This window comes from Silurus aristotelis (assembly GCF_946808225.1).
Source record: "Silurus aristotelis genome assembly, chromosome: 12".
NCBI lineage: Eukaryota > Metazoa > Chordata > Actinopteri > Siluriformes > Siluridae > Silurus > Silurus aristotelis.
In genome coordinates, this window is record NC_139585.1 from 12,096,872 (window position 1) to 12,123,038 (window position 26,167).

At 35.6% G+C, this 26,167-nt stretch overlaps 1 protein-coding gene across 1 annotated transcript in view; it reads left to right on the forward strand.

Moving 5' to 3' along the window:
* Window positions 1-26,167, forward strand: part of LOC310734569 (cadherin-18) — a 96,333-nt gene that overhangs the window by 43,434 nt on the left and 26,732 nt on the right. The window contains exons 5-9 of the mRNA XM_083556707.1: window positions 12,983-13,150; window positions 14,269-14,456; window positions 15,344-15,597; window positions 20,611-20,747; window positions 24,167-24,288. Of these exons, the coding sequence (XP_083412833.1) occupies window positions 12,983-13,150; window positions 14,269-14,456; window positions 15,344-15,597; window positions 20,611-20,747; window positions 24,167-24,288 (869 nt within the window). The remainder of the gene's footprint in view (window positions 1-12,982; window positions 13,151-14,268; window positions 14,457-15,343; window positions 15,598-20,610; window positions 20,748-24,166; window positions 24,289-26,167) is intronic.

The window sequence follows — 26,167 nt, forward strand, 5'->3', positions numbered from 1 at the left end:
ATCCCTGTTCTGCCCTGCTTTCGAGTTTGAGTTTAGTTTTTTTGGACTCTGACTTTTGCTCATGCTCAAAGCCCCACAGAGGAAGTCACCCAGCCTGGGATTTCCACCAAAAGCATCGCCCAGCTTTTCTGCCTGGCTGGATATTGCCCAGCTCTCCCCACCTGCCGAGATCACCACTCTGCCTGTCTGCCCGGCCAAGCATGCACCCCAGCCTGTCTGCTCTGCCAAGCACTTTTCCCAGCCCGTCAGCCCTGCCGCAAATGCATCCTGGTCCTGCTGCATTGCCGAGAATGTCTCCAGCCTGCCTGCCAAGCGCCGCTCCGCCTCAGACCTCCGCAGAGGCCGTCGCTCCCTCCAGACCTCTGTAGACGCTGTCACGCCACCTCAGACCTCCGCAGAGGCCGTCGCTGATCCTCAGACCTCCAGAGATCATGTCGGCAAGAAAGCCTGGGTTAGAAGAGATCTGCACTCCAGTGGGAGTACTGTGGGACACAACACAAACGAGTGCAGCACAGGACAAGATTTGATGGGTGAATGCGGTTGCGGCAGAATAAAATCATTTGCGGGACTCTTGCGAAATAGTCTTAAAAAATATAGATATATTTTTTTTAAACATTTCTAAAAACAAAAACTGTTATGTTTCAACTGCACAAACACAACAATGGCAACTGAAATAAAATAAAACGATTTACAGGCACAAGGTCGGAAGCAAACTCCGCATAGTTCATATGCAGTAGACTACTAGAGCACACTGAGGCAAAATGTCTGAAGCGCAAGACAGAGGTGAATCACTGAGTGCTACAGCTAGATCTTAATTATTAAAGAAAGATACATACTGTACAACACAACAGAATCGTGGCCTTTTTAAAATTGATTTTATTATTATTATTATTATTATTATTATTATTATTATTATAAGATATCGTTTCATTTAATGTTTTCTGTTCTGAAAAGTTTCTTGTTCATAATTTACACAAAAAGTCAAACTCAAATAAAACTAAACATTTGTTTATTTTTTGTTTATTTTTTTTTATTCATATTCAAAAGGGAATCAAGTGAAACAAAAACAAAAAAGATTAGGAGAAAGAAGCAGTCAGTGCACTGAAAATAAAACTACTTATACATTTTATTTGCGGGCTTTTGCAGGAGAAAGAGGGACAAAACTTAAATATTGCAGGCAGGAGCGGGAGGAAAATAACATATTTTTTGTGGGAGCAGGACTGTATGCTTCGTCTGGGCATTCTCGACCTCCAAGGCGTTCCACCCCAAGTCCCCATGTATCCGCCCGAATTTTTTCATGCCCTGACTCAAAAATGTTAATGCCTAATTTGAATTAGTAGTTTCCTTCACCAGACCCTCTCCACCACACACGGCAGGTTGTGAGGCCTTGCCTCTTCTGTCCGCCGCCTCTTTTTCCCAGACAACAGACTAAACGGGGCCGTCTGGAGACGACCATGAGGGTATACAATCAGGATTTTCTGGGCTCACGGCACTCAATTCTGGGTCGACACCCATTTTAGAGTTTTTCCCGTGCCCCATGTTCTTTAGGCATACCAAAGACATTACTCGGAGCCAGATTATCTCACCAGCTCCTCGTGTCCCTGACAGTGAAAGAGAGTAAAGAGTAGTGTAAAGCAAGTTTTTTTTTTTTACAATGTATCTATGATGAACCATTTTAAATAATTATACGAATACACAAAAAGGCCTGCAGTTTGTTGCGAGTCAAGAATGGTCATTATGCTAATTGATCTACTCAGATAACAAAACAAACACATTGTAAGAGAGCATACTGTACACTGTCATTCAAGGATAGATTTCAGTAGGCTATCAATAATGTAATGCAATTTCATTTTAGTCTGGTAAAGATTGTTTAGAGGCTTTACAGCTGGCTATAAACATCAGTGTGAACTAAAATTACTTTTGCTCGCTCAATATTTTTAATGCCTTTGTTTCATATATATATATATATATATATATATATATATATATATATATATATATATATATATATATATATATATATATATATATATATTTTTTTTTTTTTAGCTAATTGTCTTCCTGACATTTATTCAGATCCTCAAATACTTGTTAAATCACATGCAGCATTTTGTACTGGAACAAAAACATGACTTTTTAACCAACCATTTCTTATAAATGAGATTTGTTCTTATGCCAGACTAAAGCAGCTTCACTGAATTACTAGACAGGGTGATGTGAATCACTTTGCATGAATTTTATAAGGTTGTTCATTATAAGCAGTGTTTGTTAATGCCAAACTGATTTAGCAGAGCTCCAGCGTGCCCTCATATGTCCTCACAGACAAGCTGCATTAATAAGGCAGACTGGGGTCTCAGTCTTATACATTACTTACAAAGGAATCAGACAATAATGAAATGTTTCAATTTCAGAAGCATTGAGTTTCATGCACACAGACACACATTCACAGACATATAATGAAGTACTGTATCTCAGTTTCAACATACCTCATTACCCATTTGTTCATACGGTTTCTGTCATTCTTTCATTAATTCATATGCAAACACTTGACATAGAACAATGAGTAGGCTGATTTCATTTCTGAATATAGATTTTTATTAGCTCTCAGCCTTACACAGGTCACAGAGTTATTAGAAGGAGGTATTGGACCAATATTATTTACAAAACAATCCTTAAAAAAGCATGTCACATCATCCTCTTTCCATAATTATCATATCACTACAAGGTAGAAAATACAATATAATTTCACCCAAGTACAAGTGATAAGCTACTAAACAAGGGCACCCTCACTTTCTATTAGATACAGTATGTTTTCCTAAATTAATTGGCAAAATCAGTTTTCATACCTACATATGCCTTGAAGGACAAAGTGAACAAAATGTCTACAGTTGGTCAGTGCACTTTGAATTACTGTTGTTCACTCTCTGACCATTTCTAACTTATATTTTGGATGACTGGTAGTGTGATTTGTGACAGCCTGCAATTTTGTTATTTGCCTGTTATGCTTTTGTCACTGAGATTTCCTTATCTCCAGTAAAGCTCTGTGTGAATGTGTACTCAAAAACACTCTTCTTTGCCCACTATACAATCTGACAGAGGAGATGCTCTTTATTAGTTGTATAATGTGTTTTTCTTAAAGTATTTCTTAGGGCATTGTCATCATTGGGCACATTTTTCTTCTGCCACATAAATTCAAAGTAGTATGTTTGTTTTGTTTTTTTGTCCACGTCGAAACGTGAGCCTTAATGAATTCAATGAATTGTTTACAAGCATGTTAGCAGGGTGTTTAATCACCATACTTGTAAATTCAACTCTAATTATCCTTATAAACAGGCAAGAAGATAAATTTGTGTCAAACATAATTGTGCTTTGAAATATTAATTGAATGCCCATCCCAGTGTTTGTTTCCTTACAAGACCAGTTGTGTGGTGCAAATTTACATAATGCTTACAATGATTTTGTGAAAGTAATGCGATTCAAACATGTATACAGTCATAAGTCTTTTTTTACTCAACATCTACTTGCATTACAACATAGAGATATCATTTAGATTGGCTTTAGAAAGTGTCCTCTATTCTGATTTAGAGGTTTACCTAAATAACTTAGCTTATTTTTTTGTACAAAATTATTAGGCTACATGGAAATGTAATTGCTGAATACATATTATGCTTATTTTCAACAATATCACAGATTATGCATAAATTCAATTCAATTCAATTCATTTTTATTTGTATAGCGCTTTTAACAATGAACATTGTCTCAAAGCAGCTTTACACAGATAATGCGGTGATTAAAAATGAATATGTTCTTTATGAGTAAGTTTGTCCCTGATGAGCAAGCCGATGGCGACTGTGGCAAGGAAAAACTCCCCAAGATGGCATAAGGAAGAAACCTTGAGAGGAACCAGACTCAAGAGGGAACCCATCCTCATCCGTGTTACACCGAATGTCCATTTGTGGCAGGTATACAATGTTGCGGGGTACAGTGATGATGATCAAAAGCGAACTGTATTCCTGAGTCAGTGTAGGAGACCATCTTCAAAGCTCCCGTTCTTACTCCGGAATTTCATGGAACCACCCAAGGCGTTGATGACAAACCTTCCCCAGCTGCACAGAGTGGCCTCCAGTCAAAGAGAACACTATCCAGAGGCAGGCCTGGACGAAGTGGGAAGATCCACGGAGGGGAGAGGGGCAGGAACAGTGGTCACTGGAGCCTCAGGAGCATGTTTAACTCGACCGAGAGAGAGAGAGAGAGAGAGAGAGAGAGAGAGAGAGAGAGAGAGAGTGAGAGAGAGAGAGAGAGTGACAAGAAGAGAAGGATATGGATTATTAAGTGTACCTATTGTTGCATGAGAGTTAAAGTCACTGTGCAGTTTGGACTCCGGCAAGACTCGCTATGGCAGCATAACTAAAAGGGAGAACCAGAAGGCAACACAGACATGAGGGATCTCTGGAATAAGAGACGACCCACCACACCACCATCAACAAACCTGAGTGAACCATGGGTCAAGGTCAGGTTTCTTAATTAGGGGGTGGATAACTGCCAGTTTGAAGGATTTTGGTACAAAACCAGTGCTAATGGAAGAGTTTATTATTTTTAAAACAGGTTCAATTACCTCTGGAATTATCTGTTTAAAAAAAATTGTAGGCAAGGGATCGAGAATGCAGGTTGATGATTTTGATGAGGAAATTAATGAAATTAAGTCATTCTCATGAATAGGAGTAAAACTTTGTAATTGATTGTCTGTTATAATTACACTGCTGTCTACAGGGTTACTTGGAAAATAATTTGGATTTATATTAACCGTGTGGATTTTTTGCCTGATGTTTTCAATTTTATTATTAAAAAAGTTAATGAAATCATTACTACCTATTGATGGTGTGCATGTGAGTGCAGTGCTTTTATTCCCTGTTAATTTTGCTACCATGCTGAATAGAAATCTAGGATTATGCTTGTTATTTTCTATGAGGGTAGAGAAATATGCTAATCTAGCAGCACTAAGAGATTTTCTATAAATTAGGAGGCTCCCCTTCCATGCTATTTGAAATACTGTTAATTTTGTTTGACGCCATTTACGTTCTAATTTTTGAGTGGTCTGTTTTAAGGTGCGTGTATGATCATTATACGACTGTGCTAATTTTTTCTCCCTGATCATTTTGGTCTTAAGGGGAGCTACATCATCTAGGGTATAACGTTGATTCTAGGTATTCAGTGGCCCAGTCGAGCTCTGCAGGGTCAGACGGAGATCTATCTAATATCGTAATTTCTGGAAGATTGTTAATAAAACGCGCTGCTGTAGCTGATGTGAAGGTACGCTTAACACGATAACGTGGTGAAGTAGTAATGCAATGACTGAGGCAAATTTTAAAAGAGATGAGATAATGGTCTGAAATAGCTTCAGACTGTGGAATTATGACTACGTTTTTTTTTTTTTATCCAAATGTTAACAACAAATCGAGAGTGTGTCCACCACTATGAGTGGGTCCTATAACATTCTGATTAATTCCAACTGAATCTAGAATGGACACAACAGCTGCTCTTAAGGAGTCTTCCTGATTATCAAAATGAATGTTAAAATCACCAACAATTAATGCTTTGTCTAAAGACGTAAATTCTATGAGAAAATCAGAGTAGGGCCCTGGGGGTCTATAAATAATAATTAGTGGAATTGACTGACTGGACCTGCTTTCGGACACTGAATATTTTATGCTGGTGTAAAGAACTTCAAATGTTTTACATTTGTGTTTAGTCTTTTGTGTGATGCTTAGATTATTATTATAAATAGCTGCGACTCCACCGCCTCTGCCATTTAGACGGGGTTGGTGTATGTAGCTATACCCAGGAGGACTCGCTTCATTTAATGCTAAATATTTATTCGGTTTAATCCATGTTTCTGTTAAACACATTATTTTAAACTCCTGGTCGGTGATTATTTCCTTTATAGTAAGCGCTTTAGACGTGAGAGATCTAATATTCAGCAATCCTATCTTTAGATCAGAGGTGCTGGCTGTGCGTTCAGTCCTATTTAATTTAATGTTAATCAGGTTACTAAAACAGACTTTCTGAGAATTCCTATATTTTGGTTTCGCTCGGGGGACAGACACAGTCTCAATTTGGTGGATCCTGAGTGACGACTCTGTGCACCTAGCAGACGGTCAGTTTAGCCTGTCTGTCTGCTCCCTGGCCTTGGCTCTAGACAGTCACTTGTTGTTCTGAGACTATGACCTATACTACAAGAAATGAGAGCAGCACCTTCCCGAGTGGGATGGACACCGTCCCGCCCTAACAGGCCAGCCTTGCCCTCAAAAATGCTCCAATTATTAATGAAGCCCACATTGTTTTTGGAGCAACACTCGGACATCCAGCAGTTCAGAGACCATAACCTGCTGTAGGCTACATCGCCACGTCGCATTGGGATGGGGCCAGAGCATGTTACTGCATCGGACATTGCCTTCACTAATTTACACACCTCTATAATATTACTCTTAGTAACCTCTGACTGTCGAAGGGGTATATCATTAGCTCCTTTGTGAAAAACTATCTTAGAGAACCTGTGCTTTCCTAAGAATCTAAGCTGACCTGCTATGTCCGGCGCCCTGGCTCCCGGTATACACATAACCTGTGCTGCTGGTGCCCCTAAAGGTCTAGCTAAATGACATATAAAGCATAATGGGGGCCAATAGAGTGTTTGAAACTGGTGTTCAAGATCATCTGGGTCTACCAAGGATTAATTATCACAGAGACCAGCAATGATAAACATGGGAGATAAATATAATCACATGTTAAGTTCTTACTACACCCAGTACAATCTTACAAATCCTTTACAAATACACAGCCTGTAATGGAGACTAAAGGAGAAACTGATGCCATTACCTTCTCCTTGACTTGGTGAGGGGTGAACAAAAGGCTAACAGTCAATCTCAGCCTGACTCACCCTGGGTCAGACTCACTGCCTCCTTTACAATGGTTGTGTAGTATTAACTGCATTATATTCCATACAAAACTGCAACCTGTTAGACCAGAGAGGAGAATCTACTGCTTTTCAATGCTAAGCTGTCTGTATGGTGTTTGCTTGTATGGTTCTTGGTATATCATGAACTAAAGAATGTTGCAAGTCATATTCAGTCAGTTTCAAAAATATACTCAATAAAATCACTGCATAATCTGTGAAACTAAATAACAAATGCGACATACTTGTGCATCTTGGATGGATGCCAGACATTAGAAGAAGAGACAGTGGCATGAATTTATTATTTAATCAAGTAAGGCATGATCCACCTTAAGCCAATCTTCCCATTTAATAAAATTTGCTTAAAATATCATTATGAGGATTCCACTGACAATAACATGCTAGTAATACCGAGAAAATCTGATTTTACCTTATGAAACCAGTATTACCTTCTTTTTTTCAGCAGCTGTAAATGCTGTCTTAGCATCTCTAAGCTCAGATTGAGGCAAACCAAGTAGCAGCTTTCAAACCAAGATAGAAAAAGGTGCATGTTTTTAAGTGGTTAATCCTATTTCTTCACATAGCAGCTGGGAGCCATTAAAATCTGGTATGAATTTATATGCCATTGATTATTTGCTATCTACCTGAAATTACAGCTAAAATCTGTTCATGAGGGTTGTCGAAGTGCCTGATTAATATCTTATCATGTACATCACTGCAACTGAGTTTTTGCTATGTGCTTTAAGGTTCTTCAAACTGAACCAGAGTGCAGGCTTGTCTTCATGTCATTCTGCCATATACTGTACCTTATGCTAGTGTGCAGTAGCTCATTCATCTATTTGTCTTTAGATTTGTTGCATTCTGGTCAGCACTGCAGTTAATACAACCAGGATATTAGTCCTGCAGCTATTGACATAAAAATAAAATAATTTCAATGCTGGCCTACAGTACATTGTCAGAAATGGACAGGCTCTGGTCTACCTGATGGCAATGGTCAAATTGCATTGCACCATACACACAGTACAGTTTAACCTCTCCTTCATCATGTTCCTACTTTTTACTGTACTGGTGCACAGGCAGGTGGTGGAATGAACTTCTCTTAGCTGTCCAAAAAGCTTGATCTCTTGCTGTTTTCAAACACACACTGAAGACCTGTTTCTGCCACCAGCACCTGATGGAGCCCTAATGATGCTTAAAAAGCCTGCCTTGGGTTGTTGGCACCTTCACAATCGTGCTGATCTTCATTAGCAACTACCCTAAGTACACAAATAAGCACTTCTGTAAGTCATAATGTCATACTGCTTAGCAACGTGTGTCCAATTCCTGCCAACACTTTTGCATGAGAAGACAGCAATGCCCTACAGTGATTCTCACACTTCTGACAAGACTAGCCAAGAATGCCAACACTCTTCTGCTTTTTAGCAACAAATAAACTAGACGGTTTTAGCAATTTTCAACAAGTTTGTTTTAATCTCTTCAAGCATTCCAAAAAAAAAGTAATGATATACGATAAACTCTTGCTTTTGGCTAAAGAAAAGAAAAATAAATAAATAAAAAAAAGTGTAGAGAAAGGTTAGGTCATTAGTCATTTGTGTTGTTCTAATGGAATGGATGGCTGTCTGCCAGGCTTCTTTGTTGCCTTAAGAGCACAGGTTAAGTAATGCTGCTGTGGAGATAATATCTCTCAGCAGTATGAGAGAGGGAAGAAATAATGGCTCTGGTAAAATAGAGTTAAGGCATTAAGGAAGTGAAGCGGATTTCAGCTAGACACCGATTTGTAGATGAGGTAGGGATGTTAGCGCTATTTGATTTATTATGGCCAAACTATAGACAATGTAACATATATAGACGATATTATTCACACATTACTACACATTGTTACTCTTCCGTCAGAAGCAAAAATGAAACAATTTGTGTAAATGAAATCCCTCACGCATATTTTATTCTGAAAATGAGTTCTTTATTAAAAGAAGGAACACTTGGACAAAGAATCTGTGAATCTACATAAATGACTCCTAGGCAGTTCTGATAGTTTGCATAGCATAAATTATTGTTGTACTACAAGTGTGTAATTAGAGTGATAAAGATTTTTTTGCCATTTCTAATTAGATGAGATTTAGATTGCTCCAATAAACTGGTCATTCCTTTTTTTTTCTCGGTTAAAGTTTCACATTTTAGAATTTTTAAATGAGGTTTTGGCTTCGAGTTAATTAATTTTTAACAACAACTTTTTAAGTTTAATTACTTTTTAAGGTTACAAAACTGTGAATCTGTGAAACATATCTTATCCTTTTATCGCTTATGTTATAACCGCTGTAAACTTTGTCTCTCTTTTGAAGTTATGTTGTAATATGAGAAAGCTCCTCAGCCTTGCGGTCTTTTCCATGTCTGGAAATATCCTTGAAAAATGCTGAATAAACATTGCCTTCATTCTATTATAATACAGTATTAACGCTCTGATGATTCCTCACTGTCCTTAAGCTTTGATAATTAACCACGTTCGTGTTTGTTCTGCTGCCCTGCATAGGACATTTTCTTTGTGGCTGGTGCCTGATACCCTCGTTTACACCAAATCTGACTAATGTAGTTACAGTCACTAAAATCTTGATCTAATTTGATGTTCCAATTGCCCTTAGACAAGATTAGCAAATTTCACAGCCCCATCTGCCATGGTATTTCAAATCACATAGAAAGTAAATGGTTTTGTTTTTAAACCAAAACAAGAGAGCAGGGAGGTCCCACAGAATCCTATGTCACATCCAGTGTATTCGAACACTTGCAAATATTATGCATCATTCTTAATGTTGGAACTTGTACTTTTTTATAGTTTTAATTATACAGTATAGAGTATTATACAAAAGTGAGTACACCCCTCACATTTTAGCAACTATTTTAGTGTATCTTTTCAAGGGACAATACTATAGAAATGAAACTTGAATATATTTTAGAGTAGTTAATGTGCAGCTTGTATAGCTGTACAGATTTACTGTCCTTTAAAAATAACTCAACATACAGCCATTATTGTCTAAATAACTGGAAACAAAAGTGAAAATTGTTTCTGAAATGTGAGGGGTGTACTAACTTTTGTGAGATATTGTAATATCAGCCACACTCCAACAATTTCCTTCCGACTTTATACAGTTAAAAACAAATCTGTTTCTATATCACTATTATTATTTTAGGATAAATCCTAGTTAAAGGTGATGCTTAGTTGAAGTCAACAATGCTTGACTCCTCTTGTAACCATCAAATGGCTACAGCACACACTTACTGCCACTACATTATTTAAACAGATGCTACAACATTCTGGTGAATTACTTATGTGTGTGTAAACCTGGCAGACACAAACAAATAGTGGATACTGCATACATTATCATTCAATGCTAAATTTCTCATGTTTTTATAGAAAATTTTATTGATTTCATACAATGAAATTAGATCCTGCTCTGCATACTGCATTATGAGAGAATGATTAATTGACAGACATTTATAGATGATATTTTGCTGTTTATGCTCTTTAGAGATTATCTTGCAAACTTTGGATCATTAAAACAAAAGCAGTGGCATGTAGTTGTGAGTGCGAGTTTAAGTGCTGGGTTCCACACATTTACAAAGACACTTAAAACACATTGCGGCAAAGCAAGAAAACACTCAGTATGCAAAGACAGATGATCACAAAACATCCCACACCTACTGTAGAGGCATATCAAACCTAGTGGCAAGTTTCAAATAGCCCTTCCACCAACTGGCATGTTTTTGGGAGTTGGGAGGAAAACAGTGAAAAGCCATACAGACAACATATAAACACCACATGGGCACTGGGAAGTTGTGTATTTCAGATTTCTATGCATATGCTCCCAATGTGGATACATTTCAAATATATTTTATGCCAACTAAATCTAATAAAAATACTTATTTTTATTTTTATTTTTTTTAAAACAGACTAAATTATTTGATATATTGTTTTTATTTTCTTTCATTTGGTACAAATAGTAAAATAATAAATCATATAAATACAATACCAGACATCATACATCAGCATACTTTGGCATACATCATTAATATCCATGAAGTCAATGTCAACCTCTTGACTGCACTGTACATTGTGCAGTGGGAGAGATCATTTGTAAAACAAATACACACACTCACACAAACTAACACACACACACACACACACACACACACACACACACACACACACACACACACACACACACACACACACACACACACACACTTAATTAATAATGAATTAGAAATTATGTTTGCATGTGCAAATGTGTCAAACAGAAAAAAAGAAATTAAACAGTGCATTATGAGTCAATATTATGTTTGCCATTTTGTCTGCTTAGTGTAGTATTTACTGAATAACGTCTAAACTGCCATGAATCAGATGGTGGAAAATCTACTAAAAAATGACTGTGTGCACGCACAGATGTGTGCACATGCAATACCTTCCATCAAAAGCACCCCGAGGCACGTAAAACTTCCTACTGTGCTCCAGCAAGATAAATCAAGGGAGGGTTCTATGATAACACATCTATTTCACAAAGAGCGATTGTTCTTGTCATTTTTCATGAACAGACATCTCTCAAACGAAATAATAATGAAATCAAACACAGAGCACAGAAAGGGAGAATAAGTTTCCTTGGTATGTAATGTCGTGTGAAGTAGACTGTTTTATTCTGAAAAGGAGTTCAAAGTTTGCCACATCTAAACCTCCACCTTTACCCTTAGTTCTTGCCTGTGGGGTAAATGAGAAAGAGTTTGTACGGGGAATAACAAATTAAGATTGTAACCTAGTGAAATGAATCACAGGGAAAATATACTTTTACTACTTCTTTTCTTGTGGCAAAGATCACAGACAGTTTAAGATGCTTAACAGATACAGAAAGTAATAATTTCCCCTATTCAAATATGACACAATTTGTAACTAAATAACATGCAATATACACAACGTATTTATATCTACAAAGTTATATGTAGCCTAGAAAATGATTGCTACATACGTTACTTGCTCCAGCATGACAATACCCATTGAACATAGCAAGCTCCATGAAGATATGGTTTACATGAATAAAACACTGATTGCTCCCAAGGATTCCTTACCCTACATCAGTACTTGGCATTTCTAATGCCACTGTAATTGAATGAGCACACCTCTTCATAATCCTATTATATATTAATATGTTAAGAATATGCTGTATGTATTGTCAAGCTAATCTGAATAAAATATTACAAACAAAAGAATGAATATAAGGTTAATATAAGCAGGCAATAAAGTCTGACCCAGAGCATCAAATATACTATAGGTTCTTCAGATTTTATGTTGCACATCTTTTCCTGTTATGTGCAAAGATCTATTTATGAAACCATTGTTAATCAAGTGTACTTTTTAAATTTATGTTCCAACTTGTAACTTGAGCTTATTTTTCTTAATTAATGTACTGCCTCAGCCATCAAGATTTTTGTTTGTGTCTAGGTAGTAAATTTACCCTGTGAATCATAGCAAAAGTGAATGACTAAGAGTTCATTAGGAGCAAGGTAATACATTTTATTCCAGGTCCTAGACTCAGAGAGCAGTGTTGATGTCATATATGCTTCTTTAAGGTGGCTTAAAAGCTGGTTGAAAGATGTGGAAGACTTATTTAAAATGTACAGAATTACCTCACACCCTCTTGAATCCGGTGTGTGTGTGTGTGTGTGTGTATGGCTGTGTAGTCATCTTACATTTAATAAAAAGTAGAGAAAGACTGAGCTTTGCAAACAACAAACTTATATAATTAATAAAAAAAAATTATAAAAAGATATGAAACATATTAGAGAATTGTTTTTATTGTATGGTATCATATGGAATGGTATGGTATATAAAATACCTCATACCATATAAAACGCATTGTATATTCAAATGTTAACCTGTTGTTTGATAGGATAAAAGAATACTCTGCTCATATTTATTGAACAACCTCTATCCAATATTTTAATACAATGAATGAATGGGACAATACATTGGGCTCTATTTTTTTTTTTCAGGGGTCATCAGAACAGCATTGCCTGACATGGATCGAGAAGCAAGAGAGCACTATACAGTGGTCATCCAGGCGAAAGACATGGCGGGACAGGTGGGAGGACTCTCAGGCTCCACCACAGTTAACATCACACTTACTGACGTCAATGATAACCCTCCCAAATTCCCCCCGGGTGAGTATTACAGCACAGACAATACATATTTTTACTCATGTACCTCATTATGACCTTAATATATAATGATAGATAGATAGATAGATAGATAGATAGATAGATAGATAGATAGATAGATAGATAGATAGATAGATAGATAGATAGATAGATAGATAGATAGATAGATAGATAGATAGATAGATAGATAGATAGATAGATAGATAGATAGATAGATAGATCTTTGTCATTGTGTAGTATAGGTACACACTAACGAAATGCAGTTTAGCATGTACCAGAAGTTTATTTTTTTTATTATAAAAAAAATAAATAAAAAATACATATATATATATATATATATATATATATATATATATATATATATATATATATATATATATATATATATATGTATTTTTTATTTATTTTTTTTATAATGTGTAAACATATATACAGTAAATAAAAAGGTTACAGCAGAGAAAAATTGCAACAAGTAGAAGGTTATAAGGTTATGGCATTAAAAAAAGCTGAATAATCAAGCAAGTACACTAAATATATGATGTAAAATATTAGGCAGGATGTACAGTATTTAAAGTATTCTATATATATATATATATATATATATATATATATATATATATATATATATATATATATATATATATATATTACAACATTCAGATATTTGCTTTTACTATAATTTGTTTATTTATTTGTTTACTTTTCTATTAAGAACTAGTTATGCATGTATTTCTCTCCCATGCATAGATCCAATCTTATTACAACATGGCACATTATATCACTGGCACTCTGAAGGACCATTTTTAATCATTATGTATTGAAAAACAGATGTCTCGGCAGCATTCATAAAGACAAAATAAAACAGTTATGAGCTATGAATAATGCAATAATGTTATATGAATTTATTCACAGTTACTGTACACTAAAACCGGAATCTTATTATCCTACCTCTAAACCAACACAGTCAGTGTGTTAAAATGTTTACAGCACAGCTAAATAAAAGGATTTTCACAATGTTTATATATAGTTTTCTTGAATGTGCTCGTCAAGGCTAATCAAAATTTAAAGAACAATGCTGTAGTATGAGTGTGTTCATTAGTCCTTGTCTTGTGTGTCTGCAGAAAGCTTCCAGGTGTTTGTGCCTGAGTCTGCCCAGGTGGGGAAACCTGTAGGAAAGATCAAAGCAGAAGATGAAGATGTTGGCATCAATGCTGAAATCAAATACAGTATTATTAACCAGGAAGGAGCCAATGTGTTCTCAATAGTTACAGACAAAGACACAAGAGAGGGCATCATTAGTCTGAAAAAGGTATTGAGACATCTTTTAACATTTGTTTCTTTTTTTTATATTTTAGGTAGGTGCATGAAAATTCAGATGGCATTCAAAAAATCATAAAATAATATAATAGCAATACAGTTTTCATAGTGAAAACATTTTCGCTTGTACGTGCTAGTCATAAAGTTTATTATATTGCTCCATTGGATACGGCTAAAAAAAATTTATATTATAGCTCCACTGACATCTCACGAATACCACGAATCACCCAAAAGGTCAGGGTTTTGGTCTAAATTCAGAGAATTTGGAGCTCATCCAAGAAGCAATCTCAGTATCTTGGTCTGATCAGACCACCATTCAACAGAGGTTAAAAGTCATGTTGACAAGACTTCATTCAAAGAACATTTTAACCCCAAGTAGAAAAAAAATCTCAACACTGTTGGACCAACTCAGTATGATCAGTTGGGGCAGCGCCGCTTCTATGCATATGAATAGGTTTATTTAGGTATATTATAGAATTTATTCAATAATGAATTATTAATGAAAATTTAATTTTTTTTAAAGGATTGTCTGAATTTACATTTAAGGAGATAAAAAGGCAGATCACAACTGCTGGCACCAATTGCTTCATCTTTAAATACAAACTATGTTGACATTAAAATTATGCACATACATAAAGTAAAATTGTCATAAAATCCAAAATGATTCTTAACACTTGAAAGAAAGCAATCCAATTAGGACATGTCATTTAAATAAGTTAAAAGTAATGTCACCCTGTGAAATAGTGTATGTCTCTGGTAGCTGAAGTTTGGCATTGGCAAAAAAAATGTATGACCTTAGAATGTACCAATTTAAGTGATTGATAGACAATGATGTTTCTGATTAGAAAAAGAACTGAAACTCTATTGTTGTTTTTTCAGCCGCTAAACTACGAAAGGAAGAGACAATACACTCTGCATATTGCAGCAGAGAACACCCACCTTGACCCTCGCTTCACACATCTGGGATCATTTAAGGATAATGCCACTTTCAAGATAACAGTTGGGGATGTGGATGAACCACCTGTTTTCTCAATGGATTACTATATTATGGATGTCTATGAGAATGCAAAAATTGGCACAGAAGTTGGATCAGTTACAGCACAGGATCCAGACAGCAAGAACAGCCCAATCAGGTAAGAAGGTGAAATGGTTCATATAGGACATACTGTATGTCTTGTTTGTTAGTTCATACCATTACACACTGCTACTCAATCAGACTACTCTTCTGTTTGGCTGACTTTATCCATTCTCTGGCTACTTTCCAAACAAATGTACCTTTCACTTTTTATATTGTGTCTGTGATAGGGTTGAGAAAGTGTAAAGGTTTTAAAGGTGCAGTTAAGTTTTTGGATTTTGACCATTATCTGTAGACTGTACATCAAAAACAATGGCATGCACCCTGCCACATGCTCTGCATAAGTAATCATATGATTATGCAAGCTTTAAAACCATAATATATTCATGGCAAAGTGTTGGCATAAAGGCACCACTCTGCCTTTATTTAACCTCTATCTCCTTATCCTTCCTATTGTATCTCTCTCTCATTTAAAAAGGCTAAATTTAATGAGAAGTAAGTGAGTTGTTATGAATGCCTTTTTCTTTTTTTTTTTGCCCTATTATGACCCCACCTTTCTCTGTGTATTGCAAGCGTACTGTATGATGGTAATAACTGCTGTCAGAGTTGTCAAAGTCAGTGGATAACCTAACTTCTTTTTCCTTACCTGAAAATTTTATTTTTGAAATAATCTTTTAATTTAAAATCTAAACAATGGGGCTCTATTACAGTGCATCTTTTCAAATGATGTTTAATCACTTATTGTATCTCCTTCCCAGTGAAATGCAGAAATATACAGTGCCATGTTGCAGAATCCAGTCAAATACTGTTCATGAGCAATTGATCTGAGTGCAAATATCACAAGGAGCATAGCCAGTTGGCAAATTGTTTAGTATGCATGCTCAATTGCACACACAAATAGACCCCATTACAATCGGAATACCAACATGGACCCAATCTACAGTGGTGTGAAAAAGTGTTAAATTTTCTGATTTCTTATTTTTTGTTTGTAAACACTTTAAAGTTTCAGATCATCAAACTAATTTATTTTATTATTGAGGGGCAAACAAAATCCAAAACTACATGGCCCTGTGTGAAAAGTGTTTGCCCCGTAAACCTAATAACTGGTTGGGCCGCCCTTAGCAACAACAACTGCAATCAAGCGTTTGTGATAACTTGCATTGAGTCTGTTACAGCACTGTGGAGGCATTTTGGTCCACTCATCTATGCAGAATTGTTGTAATTCAGCCACATTGAAGGGTTTTCAAGCATGAACCACCTTTTTAAGGTCATGCCACAGCATCTCAATAGGATTCAGGTAAGGACTTTGACTAGGCCACTCCAAAGTCTTTATTTTGTTTTTCTTCAGACACTCAGAGGTGGCCTTACTGGTTTGTTCTGAATCATTGTCGGGCTGCAGAACCCAAGTTCGCTTCAACTTGAGGTCACAAACAGATGTTTGGACATTCTCCTTCTGGATTTTTTGGTAAACAGCTGAATTTATGGTTCCATTTATCACAGCAAGTCTTCCAGGTCCTGAAGCAGCAAAACAACCCCATACCATCACACTACCACCACCATATTTTACTGTTGTTTTACTGATGTTCTTTTTCTGAAATGTGGTGTTACGTTTACTCCAGACGTAATGGGACACACACCCTGGGAAGGTTCTCCACTGTTCCATGTTTTTGCCATTTGTGAATAATAGCTCTCACTGTGGTTCGCTGGTGTCCCAAAGCTTTAGAAATTGCTTTATAACCTTTTCCAGACTGATAGATTACTGATAGATAAATTACTTTCTTTCTCATTTGTTTCTGAATTTCTTTGAATCTCTGCATGATGTCCAGCTTTTGAGGATTTTTTGGTCTACTTCACTTTGTCAGGCAGGTCCTATTTAAGAGATTTCTTGATTGTGAACAGGTGTTGCAGTAATCAGGCCTGGGTGTGGCTAGAGAAATTAAACTCAGGTGTTATAAACCACAGTTTTAACAGAGGGCAAACACTTTTTCACACAGGGCCATGTAGTTTTGGATTTTGTTTTCCCTTAATGATAAAAACCATTCATTCATTTAAAAACTGTATGTTGTGTTCACTTGTGTTATTGTTTACTAATATTTAAATATTTGATGATCTGAAACATGTGACAAACATGCAAAAAAATAAGAAATCAGGAAAGGGGAAAACACTTTTTCAAACCACTGTACCCTTGCAGGACTTTGCACATGCGTTTCTATAAAGTTTCTTTGTCGACTGCACACTTTATACATGCATACACTTGTTTATTGCATTTGCACTAATACAACTGTAAATTGGTCATTTGCGTTTTTGTCTGTTTTCCTTATGTCCTCTATTTATGTCATAGGCTGCTTGGAGGAGTCACAGAGTAAGAATTTCATTGTATGGTGTAACAAACTGTTTTCTGTACATATCACAATAAACTTTAGAATCTTAAATCAATTAGGCAATTAATATGTCGCATCCTTTGGTCCCACTAGTCCTGGCACTCGTCGAACACATTGTTGTGAGTAGTGACAGTTAAAAAAGTCAATAAATCAGATCCTCTGACATACCATCAGTCAGATGATCTTATCTACTCTACTAAGATCATTGTCTAACTGTCACTAGTCACAACAATGTGTAAAACAAGTGCTAGAACCAGTGGGACCAGATGATGCAGTATAAGTGTGCCACCCTCAAACACTGTGCAGAGTGTGGCAACCTCAAACAAGGTGCTGGAGAACAGTTCACAGGGGGCCAATTATAACCTTTTACGTAATCAAGTGCCAACCAGATTTAGACAAATAAAAAACTTTTACCATGTGATTAAATGTTCTTAAAATTAACCAAATGGCCTATAGCATCCAAGAGTTGGCCCTGCATAATACCTGACTGTACTGATTGACTCAATCTGTCTCCTTTTAAACCTTTTTTCTTTTTACAATAAAAGTGTTGTATGTCGATGAACTACACTATTAAATACTTTTACATGCATTTTATTTACTTACTCCAGCAATCTAATCTCAAGTATTTACACCTAACATTATAAATAATCTTATGACTGTTCATATGGACCTGCATGTATGAATACCCTGAGGTTGTAAAGTTGTTATGCCGAGAGTTGAGCCTACTGCAAAACAGACTGACCTTGTTTTGATGATATATGCTGACTATAAGATACTCATCTATCTAACGATCGTTGGGTGGTAAAGGTTATTTCACATGTTTATGAATGTACAATATATTGTTCTGGAAACTTTAAGAAATTCACCTTGGGGGTATTTTAAATGAGACTTTGTCAAGATCTATTCCTTCTTTTATAAAAAATAATTAAAATTAAAATTTGTAAATTAAAATATGGCAGTATTAAATACTAGTGCTAATTTTGTTTTTAAAAACATTTTGTGAGGATATACCCTATTACTGATTATTAATTTAAAAACGGGTAAAAAAAAAAAACTCTTACTTATCGTCAGTCAGTCCCAAAAGCCATGCCTTAGCTATTACTTCATGTTCAATAAAGATAATGTGCTAGTTTCAACTAGCAGGACTTTAATGCTCTCCCTCATGTTTTACCTGCAAGTCAGTTATTTTCTCTGGACAGACACCTACAATGTCACTGGAATGCTAGTGGAAAGCTCTGCCTGCTCTTCTCAAAATGGACCCTAAACATTCACACTGAATTTTCTTTCCTCACTAATACATAGTTTGTCTGTTTTGGTTTAAATACACAGTGACAGTTGATTTTTTTTTTTTTCCCATTTTATTATTATTAATTATTTGCTGCTTGGAAAATTGGCCAAAATAATGTATATAATGTAAGTCGTTAATCATGTAAATAAATGCCTATGGTTTATTAGAATAGGTTTATATTGTATTCAGAAAAACAGAACTCAGTCAACCAACTAATCAAGAAGAACAGTTATTCAGCAATGGTTACTAATTTAAGTGTTCTTATGTGGCTAAATATAAAACATGCAGAGTCAGTGATCTCAATGGCATATATTAAAATAACCTAAAGGTGTGACATGTACAATATTTTCAGTGTTTTTACTGTAAAACATGTCACACATGCCAATCTTTGTACATGACCCTTGAACACACAAGAACACTTGAATATTTATATGCATTTACAGTTTGCCAATGCACAGTTCCATGTTCATAACATGCTATGACCGAGTGTAGCCAGTTAGTATAAAACAAACTATTTAATAAAAACTCATTTGTAAATTTATTGCGAATTTATTTATCAAATATTTTGCCTGTTATTCTAGTTAACACTGACATTTTTAAACTACTACAAAATCCGATATCGACTCTGGGGTTTCAAAACAAAGCCGAAATTAAGCAATCAATACAAAGGCCAGGAAATAAACAAAATATAAAAAAATATATTTTTGACTTTTTTTCGCATTAATAAGAGCATCTGTCTGACTCATATCTCTCTCTCTCTCTCTCTCTCTCTCTCTCTCTCTCTCTCTTCTCTCTCTCTCTCTCCCCCCTTTTCTCTACAAATTGACCATATGTTTTGTGGCCACTTGGATTGCATATGTAATTTGGGGAAAAGTGCCAGGCACAAAATATTGGAAGACGATAACAAAACACTGATCAGGGGTAATAGTACTGATATTTTACTATTTAAAAAATCTGTTTTTGACTATCCTGCATGTTGCGAAGTGAAACTTCCACATTACTAAACCAATAACAAGTAGTGCAATGTGTTTTACTGTCTTTTTCATCTTTTTGAAATGTCATTTGTAGTGACTGTGCTTCAGCTTAGAAAAATAGCCCAATGAGGTCTATTCAATTCTGCAGTTAATAATCACATTTCCTACTAGGTAAAAGCCATTTTGAAGTGAGCCAACAAACAGATTTTTTTTGCCAGACTAGGTCGTGAAACCTCCATCTGATTGCAATGGCTATTTGACAGACATTCAATCATTAGGCCTGTAAACAAGTCTGTGTGCTGCTATTATCATGGATTACAACAAAATCTCTGCTTTCTAGATGATGGTGTGGACTACATTGGAGGCAATCATGCAAAATTCATTTTCTATCTTTCTTTAATCTTTCTCTCTATATATTCTATAAATAGGTATTCCATAGAACTAAGAGAAGGAAGTGGGGGATACTTTGATATTGAGCCTGTCAGTGGAATCATTAGAACCACTCACCTCCTGGACAGAGAGGACATAGCATGGCACAACATCACTGTCATGGCAAAAGAGGAAGGTGAGTACCTACCACATTTGACAGTTTGCAAGATTAGCTCTACAAAAGATCAATGAAAATAAACCATGTATTGCATCTAATATGTTTATGCTCTGACCATTTTGTTAACAACTATATTGCAGCATTTAGCTAATGCTTGTAAATTTCTGCCCTGTGATTAGAAAAAAAACTGGCCCCAATTTTGGAATTCAACTCAAAAAGGACTTTCAGCATACAGCATCATATCAATATGGCTGCTCACACTAATCTCCAATAAATCCTAGTATTTCAACTTTTTAATGAATAACAGTATTCCATTAGCACATTTAACACAGACACATGTGTTAGTTAAATCAACTCTATTACATTGATTATATGGTTTGCTGAAAATAATATACATCATGACTCCATGATCGCTAGTATTAGCAGAGTAGCTTTTTACTAGCAAATACATAAATTCATGAAACACCCATGTTTAATTTCCCTGGAACACACTGAGAATTCCCAGCTGGTTGCACTTGAATGCAACATGTTTTTTCCTCCAAGTGGGATAATTTGTTACGATTTTTTCCCCTTTATGAGAAACCCTCATATTGTGTGTGTATAAAATGTTTGTGAATACGTAGACATAGAAATTCTGATCTTATTTAGTCTTATAATTGTCAAGTACAAGCAAAAAGCTGAAGTAGTATGAACGTTTGGATATATCCAACATGCTCCATTTGGTGTGTGTGTTTGTGTTTGTGTGTAAAGAGACCTGTATCTATATTTGCATTACATGAGGTACTGCCACAAAATCAACATCATTCTCAGGTCAATTCCCAAACAGAGGATACAAATCACTGGCTGCTCTCACAGCTAATATGAGTCGATCTACGCCGCCCTTTGGCTGTAGATCTAATCTAAGCAATTACCTTTTTCTCCCAGCCTTCACCCAGTATTAATGATTCACTAATAGCAAAGTGTAATCGCTGGTAATGATATTCCACAGTTGTCAGGCATTGAACAAGCACTAGTGCAAAATTGCTGTGGCTAAAATTGTTACATTTGAGGTGAACATGTACATTATGTCTGCAGGCACTGGTTGGGTGATAAAGTGACCATGTGCAACAAAGTTGGTGTCTTTAAATGACACAGTGTCATATGTTGCTATTGGAATCTTTGATCACCCTTGTGCATAAATCTTAGTTATTGACATGTTATGTAATGTAATCTTAATTTAATTCAAGATTGGTTGTGTCCTTCAACTAGAATTTTTTCCCTTTCTACTGAAAAAAATACACATACAAATTACCATTAGAACCATACTATACTTCAATCTAATGAAATCATTACTACATCATTTTTGGCTATCATTCAAATGTTTCTTTTACAATACAGTTTGAAACGATAACATAAATACCATTAGGAGCATTTTAGGAACATACTACTTGTAAGTAGAACAGAATAGAATAGAATAGAATAAAATAAAATAGAATAGAATAGAATAGAATAGAATAGAATAGAATAGAATAGAATAGAATAGAATAGAATAGAATAGAAATTTAGTGTTTTATGTAATAGATCACTCCACATATGGCAGTGTTTCTTAATGATGGTTATAACATTATGCCTGAGAGAAAAACATGCTGCCATACACAACAACTCAACTGTTTAATATCATCTTCAATTACAATAGAATTCACATTGTGAGGTAATTTGTCTTTTAATGGAATTGCTTAGACATTTTAGGTACTTGTTCCTGTATGGTCAATGCAAATGATGAACTTATCAGTTAAAGATGTAAAAAGAAAATGTATATATATATAAAAAAATTATATTTAAAAGTCTATGCTTTGTTTATCATTAGGCTTTATTTTCATATGTATGAAAAATATTCAGTGTCAATTTTGATCTGAGTAAGTTGCTCATTTAAATAAGCCTTATTGCTTAAATACAGTAAAAAGATTCATAAATAAAAACACCTACAAAATGTGAAAAAGGCTCTTTGAGACTAAAGGGAAAGGGGAAAGGGGAAGTCCAGTGAGATTTTCCTTAGATTGTTTTACCACAGGGCACACTTTTATCAATTTTTTCATGTGCCGTTCATGAATAATACAAAAATGTATCAGGCTTACCTTTAAATAAAGCAAGCGGTTTTACTTTCCAGTTTAGATGTAGCCGTTACAGTAGCAACTGCTGTACAATCGCAACTGAATAATTCACACACCTACTTATCAGTGAGGTTCCAAACTGAATGCTACTTCACACTTTTATTTTTAAATGTATGTGTAAAATACAATTGCACTGTTGTATTTAATTTATATAATAAAACCATTATACACATTATACTTTATCTTCAACCAGGTTCCCTGGTGGTCTAGTGGTTAGGATGCGGCGTTCGAGGCCCGGTCAGGGAACCAACCCCAGCCATTAGGGTTGCATAAACCTTAGTGCCGGTCCCAAGCCCGGATAAATGGGGAGGGTTCTGTTAGGAAGGGCATCCAGCGTAAAAACATGTGCCAAATCAAACATGCGGATGGTCCGCTGTGGCGACCCCTGACAAAAGAAGCCGAAAAAGAAAGTTTATACTTTATCTTCTATCAGTTCTATCTATCTACTATCACTTCTGCCATTAATCACATATCTATTTTGATGTTTTTACCAAGCAAAAGTAAATGGAAATTTACGTATTTTTTTGTCTTTATCTTTTATAACCATTTACAAGTCAGTGTTGTACTGTAGTAGATCCATTCAAAGCCTATACCAGGAACCATGGGTCTGAGGTGGAAACACACCCTTGATGAAACTCCAGTCTATCACAGGGCAGACTGCTCACACACTCATTCACACACTCATTCACACCTAGAAGCAATTTTAGCATAGCCAATCCATCTACCAGCATGCTTTTAGAAGGTGGAAGGAAAGGGGAGCATCTGACAGGGTAGTTGAAGTGAAGGTTGTGAGGTAGCAATGCTTCCAACTGTGCTGCTCTTTTACTCACAAATGTACTTATTTTTGTTGCAAAATACAGAATGTTAGTTTATATCAGTATTTCTGTTCATCAAGAATTATAAGCTATTATACTGTATCTACATGCAGTGGCTGTCTTCAGATATGCACTGATATGTACATTGATGACCTCAGTCACAGAATGTGTGTAGGTGTGTGTCAGAGACTGTATGTGTTTTTACATTTTATTCCAGAAAAGCAGATTTGCATAATTTCTTGCTGAATATTTTAATAGACCAGCATATTTTTCATTTCTTAGAACTGCCTTTCATTGTCATTGATATGAACTTTTGAGCCTAAAAAATTAAAGGCATAATGTTATTGCATAGATTTACCAGTCGGAAAACAGCTCCATGTACAGAGACATATAGTCTTTGACAAATGTAACTTGTGTTGCTACTTTTATGTAGTTTGAAAGTTTATGAAATTGTTTATTCCTTCATTTACAGATGACCCAAGTCTTCTGAGTCATGTCCCAGTCACCATTCAGGTACTAGATGTAAATGACAACCCGCCACAAATCAACACAGAGGACGAAATCCTTATTTGTGAAGGCATAAGACCAGGACAGGTAAATCTCAAAAATGCTTTTCTCTATATTCTGGGCACACACCACAAAAGGTGTGATAGAGAATTTATATGCTTACATAAAGCACACAGACAAGATAGCAAAGGAAAAAGAAGGAAAGGAAGGAGACAGAGAAAGATTGAAGACACACTAATCATTGTTCATTCAGAGTGAGGATCGGTGCAGCCAAGCATGACTGCTTCAACTCCATGCACATGGCTTTTTATTTTTCTCTTTGCATAAATCTCTGTTTAAGAGCACTGCAGATATACAAGAAGAGCTGATAGTGCAAAGAGGAAAAGAAAGAACAAAGTGTTAAGCAGTAAAGGAGAGTTACTTAGTAAGAGAAGCCAGCTTGAAAAATAGGGGGAAAAAAGAATAGTGTACTGTATAGGAGAAAATGAAAGAATCAGACAGGGATAGACGGAGGTCTGGCTGGATTCAGATGAGAGGAAATAAATTTTTAATATTCACAACTGCATCAATACATTTAAATCATGCATACATTGCTAACAGGGATCAGGGTAACACTTTATTTGAAGTGCATATGGACTTCATAACACATCCATAAGCATGACATTTCATAATTATAAAACATTTAAGTGCTTTTTTTAAAGATTTTATGTAAAGACGTGTCAGGTAACAATTCAGGTTTTATGCAATCTGTCGCATTGTAAAGGTTTCTACATTTAAAATACATTCATAACCATTACATATATATATATTTTATTTAGCAGCTCCAGACATTTTTTTTATTCTTCTTATATACAAGCTTAATGTATCAGTTCTGAAAGTGTTATGAAGCCCATACATAGTAAACCCTCAAATCAAGTGTTACCGTATGTTGTGCCGGGTTTCTTTATCTACATATAATAAACTAAAGTGGACTAAATCCACAGAGTTCCCAAATGCATTGGATGTAATATGCAGTAGTGACCTCATCTAGAGGTGTCATGTTCACTTGTTTCTTTCTGTTAGACAAATGAACTGAGTGGTTTCACATAAATAATTAACTCCTGGCACATGGTGTAATGTTTAACATAAATCACTGAAAGAATGGAGCAAAGGCTGGTATTACAAGAAAACGATACGCTATGTCTTCTATGCAGTCAATGTAAACACGTCCAAACTTTGTAAAAAGCAGGTGAAGGCAATCAATTTAATTTACCATGATTTCATTATAAATGTTTTAACAGTAACAGTAATGACAGCAAAGTGGTGCAGCATTGCTTACAGCTCCAAGAACTCATGTTCTATCCATCCTGATACCCTACTTCTAGTTGTAATTCTCATAATTCTGAGAACCACACACTGGCCCCACATATACAGCTAAACATGAGATTTCTGTTGGTGGTGCCACTTAGAAACCATTAAATTGGCTTTGGACTGCACTTGAAAGGAACAGTTTTACTGCAGTGGCTAATGACCGCAATTGCTATGCTATCTTCAGGACTTTAACTACCACAAACAATTTTGCACTCAAGGCTCTAATCGGAGAACAGTCAATAACCTGAACAAAATAAACTCCATGTTTAGACTAGAATGAATCATTTGGTTACAATATACAATAATATTACATGATCTGGTGTCACCCAGATGTGTTTTTTTTTTCAGGGTTTGTTACAATAGAGCTGCTTTATCCAATGGTAACTCAGTGTAGAACCAAATTACAAACCACAATTTTTGGTAGTACAAAACAGACCATGTTTGGAACACTGTATTGTAACTTTTTATTACAATTATTTTTGCTAACCAAATTAGAACTATTAATTATGCAGAGTGGTAAAAAGCGGGTTATTCTTGATGGCTTAAAGTATTGATAATATCACTGTAGAAAACAATGGGGAAAAATGCAAAGAAATGACTATTTCTTAATGAACTG